The sequence below is a fragment of the Nicotiana tabacum genome, chromosome 11, assembly GCF_000715075.1.
Source record: "Nicotiana tabacum cultivar K326 chromosome 11, ASM71507v2, whole genome shotgun sequence".
Taxonomy (NCBI): Eukaryota; Viridiplantae; Streptophyta; class Magnoliopsida; order Solanales; family Solanaceae; genus Nicotiana; species Nicotiana tabacum.
The window spans coordinates 177865207-177869696 of NC_134090.1; the positions used below are offsets into that span (position 1 = coordinate 177865207).

Consider the following 4490-nt stretch of genomic DNA (forward strand, 5'->3'; position numbering starts at 1 on the left):
ACACAACACTACCTTATATTAATTAGTTTAGTACAAAAACCAATTAAATTTTGTCTCGTTTCACTTGCCCCACGATGAAGCAAGTCCAAGTGATGACAATTCACCTTCGTACATTAATTTTTCAATTGACAATTTCTAGGCTGCTAAAGTGCTCACGTGCATGAATTTTATTAAAAGGAATATCTCCAATATGCAATCCAAAGAAAAATTCAAACTTTGAAAAAAATTCAATTTCTTAAAATCTTAAAAAATCACATATCAGAGCTTAAGTATTTATTAAAAGCTCATGTAAAGAGGTGGTAAAGTTGTTCTGCCTGTGATTCACATTAATATGTGGAGGTGAAAAGTGAGTAAATTTGTGAGGTGGAAATTAATCCACAGGCTCCTCTTATGTATATATATATATATCTTTATATGCATGTATTTTTAATTTTTTTAATATATAGAGAGATATATAAATACAAACAAATATCACATAAAAGTCAAAGACAACTTCTAGCTGGAAAAATTGGTCCATCATTTTAGATAATCTCTTCAACACCATATATTATCTGTTTTGGTCTGTCCTTTTGGTTTTTGTTCTTATTTCAAGCAAAATCTCACTTAAGTTTACCTCTTCTTGTTTTATCCACTACTTGTTGTCCAAAGGTTAGTCTTCAAATCTCTATCTTTTTTTATGAGGGACGGATTTAAAATTTTAATTTGATGGACTCACACTGAATTCATTGTACTTTTAAAATTATGGGTTCGAATTTAATATCTGTTGAAATTTTTGTTGATTTATACGTAAAAAGTATACTCCGCGTCAAGAAAATACTTGATTTTGAGGAACGTGGTGCTTCTTGTACATACAACTTTTTTCATTTGATTCTTATAATTTTATTTTCATAGTAATATTATTATTTAAAAAGAAGTATTTTCCTGAATATCTTTTTTTTGGTTTTGTTTCTTAAAAATCTTGTCATGATAGTTTGATGATGAATTTGTCTGTTTCATGCAGGTGGACCCAAAGAGTGAAATTCATCAAATTTGAGTTTGCATGAATTTGTGAACAGTCAGAGTTTTAGGGTAAAAACAAAGAAACTACAAACATACAATGGAGAAAAGAGAAAACAGCCAGGTACACAAAACACACACACATATATATAGAGAGATTTGTACTTCCTCAGTTTTCCTTTTATCATTTTCCATTGTTTGTAATATCTCTTACTTTGACATATCATTATATTTTTAGACTCTCCATATATGTTGTTTCACTTTGAACATGAAATATTATTGCAGGCTTCTTTACCTACAACTTTTCAAATGGTTGGTGAAACTTCTCATGTAGCAAATAATACAAATCAAATGGTTGATTATTTGCTTAATTCGCATTCTGTACAACAACAACAACAACAACAACAACACGAGAGTTCATTAGGGTTTTGTCCCTCTGGTACTTCTCTTGACAAGTTGAGCTTCGCGGATGTGATGCAATTTGCAGATTTTGGACCAAAATTAGCCTTAAATCAAGCCAAGGTATCAGAGGAAGATGCGGGGATTGATCCTGTTTACTTCCTTAAATTCCCAGTTTTAAACGAAAAGTCGTTGCAAGATGATGATCAAGAAACCCTAATGGTACCACAAAAAGAAGAGAAATTTAAAGTTGTAGATGAAAAGGCTAATACATCAATGCAATTACCATATGTTGGTGAAAATATTGAAAGAAGTCCAGGGAATGAAGGCAAAAGCAATAAGAGAAAGAGACCAAGAGTAAAGACTACTGAAGAAGTTGAAAGCCAAAGAATGACACATATTGCTGTGGAAAGGAATAGAAGAAAGCAAATGAATGAACATCTTCGAGTTTTGAGGTCTCTCATGCCAGGCTCCTATGTTCAAAGGGTAACAAATTCTTGACTATAAATTAAGTTTATGAAAAATAAATAGTATCGTAAGTTTTTTATATAGAGTATTAAACTGTGTGTGACCACTTTATCTAAAAGTTTAGACTGTTCGAGAGAGCATACTTTTATTTATTTAATGATGTGACCAGGAGGTTACGGGTTCGAGCCGTGGAAACAGTCTCTCGCAGAAATGCAGGGTAAGGTTGTGTACGATAGACCCTTGTGGTCCGGCCCATCCCCATACCCCGTATATAGCACGAGCTCAGTGCACCGGGCTGCCCTTTAATGATGTCTTCAATGCGTCCCCTCACATGTGAGCCTAATTAATTCTTGTGCCAAGACATTAAAGTTCTTTTTGATAATTTCTTATTGGTCGTATGTGAAACTCGAACAAAGAACCTCTATGACATGCTCTTATACCATACTGAAGTGTGTAATGACCATCTTATCTGAAAGCTTAATTAAATTGTTAGAAATAACACACTATTATTTACTTACTGATGTCCTCGACATTATTGTAGGGAGATCAAGCATCAATTATTGGTGGAGCAATTGAGTTTGTGAGAGAGTTAGAACAACTCTTACAATGTCTTGAGTCACAAAAAAGGAGAAGAATCTATGGAGATAATGGTCCAAGACCATTAGGAGATAATTCATCAATTCAAAACCCTAATACTCCTCAACAACCAATAATCTTTCCTCTTCCAAATGATTATATTGAAGCAGGAATTCAAGAAGAAACAGCTGAGAGTAAGTCTTGTTTGGCTGATGTTGAAGTGAAACTTTTAGGGTTTGATGCAATGATCAAGATTCTATCAAGAAGAAGACCTGGCCAACTTATTAAGACTATTGCTGCATTAGAAGATATGCAGCTTAATATTCTTCATACAAATATTACTACTATTGAGCAAACTGTTCTCTACTCATTCAATGTCAAGGTATTTATAATAGCACCTAATTGTTTTCACATAGTAACAATGTTTAACGCTATGTTGTTCGAACTCTCCAAAATGTTGTCGCACCCAGGGGCGGAGTTAGGGTTCAGTTGAATCCAATCGTTTTTGCTCAATCAGTATATTTGGTGTTTAAAATTCATCAAATATGTAAAAATATTAAATTTAGAACACAGTCACTAACACTTGAAGTCGTGTTCTAAAATCTAGAACCTACAAGGTTGAAGTCCTGGCTCCGCCTCTGGTCGTACCCCTGCCGAATTGTCCAAAAATGCACTACTTTTGGAGGATCCGATAAATACCTAGCGATATTTTTGAACAGTCTAAGCAACATAAGTTTAAAATACTCCAAATGAACTTTAATATGAGCAAGTTCTTTATTGCCTCATGTAATAGTATATTTAATTTTTATTTTATTTATTTTGCAGATTTCTGGTGAAACAAGGTACACAGCTGATGATATAGCAAACTCAATCCAGCAAATATTCAGTTTCATTCATGCAAATAGCCCCATATGATGTCAACTAGCTAGTTGAAGATTATAATTTTCTAATTTTTGTATTTCTAGTTAACCACTCTAAGGCATATCATATAATTAGTAGTAATAAATATTGACCATTAATATAAGAATGCTAAATTTGTATGTTATATTTTAGATTCCCGAGATGTATATTGGGAGCAAAGCTCTTGAGAATTCGATATATTAATTCGTAAAAGATCTAAATCATTATTATATGTCACAAATTTAGTTGAGCTTTGTTATGCCTACATATGCACCCAAAGCACGAATTGTCATCTCTCTCTTGATCTCGATATAATATATACGTAATTAAGTAATTAAAAGTGTACCCTTTCAAAAAAAAAAATCAACTTTTTGATGAGATAATTATACAGTTTAATTTAACACTCTCTCTATAGCCTTGCCTCTCCTTAAATTTACAGCTAAAAGAAATGTCATTATCAAGATATGTGTGTAGGAAAAATATGCTTGATATTGTTTTGTGGGAAGAAATAAGAGTGGCTATGGAAGAGAACTTTGAAGCAACGGTAAAATTACTTTTTTGTGCTTTATAGGCCATGAGTTTGAGCCGTAGAAACAGCTAATAATGATTGCATTAGATTAAATTGTCTACATCACATCACTTGAGGTGCGGTCCTTCCACGGATCCTGCGTAAATACGGGTTACTTTATGCACCGGCTGCCCAAATAAGAGTGGCTATGTTGACATTATCTTATATGGTGTTTAATAAGGTCTTATTATTATTTTTGGCTATTTTGTGTGACTTAGGGAAGGTCAACGTGCCCAACAAATCGTACCTTCATCTCATAGATTGGTTTGACTTGTCAGGACTAAATCTTGGGATTATTAGGCTGGCATTACATGATAGGGTCTCCTGTCCTAAGAATTTGGTATGGTCTAATTTTATAATTTATTTATTCATTTTTTTTTTCTTGTGTGGGGGTTTCAGTGACATAAAAGATTTTTCAATATTTGTGAAGTTTCTGACATAAATTTATGTGTAAAAAATCTAAAATATGAACAAATAGTAAATACGATCTCATAACTTTAACAATATAATGAGTTTAATGCTAATTTTTTTACTTATTGAATCCATAAAATTTAAATTCTGGATTCGCTTCTGTGAAGTTTTG

At 32.7% G+C, this 4490-nt stretch overlaps 1 protein-coding gene across 1 annotated transcript; it reads left to right on the top strand.

Annotated features, from left to right (window-relative positions):
• The first annotated feature begins 440 nt into the window (after positions 1-440).
• Positions 441-3580, top strand: LOC107783496 (transcription factor FAMA). The gene is made up of 5 exons (XM_016604475.2): positions 441-648; positions 1001-1120; positions 1282-1881; positions 2405-2821; positions 3265-3580. The coding sequence occupies exons 2-5, from the start codon at positions 1097-1099 to the stop codon at positions 3352-3354; spliced, it is 1131 nt and encodes a 376-aa protein (XP_016459961.1). The 5' UTR covers positions 441-648; positions 1001-1096; the 3' UTR covers positions 3355-3580.
• Positions 3581-4490: the final 910 nt, after the last annotated feature.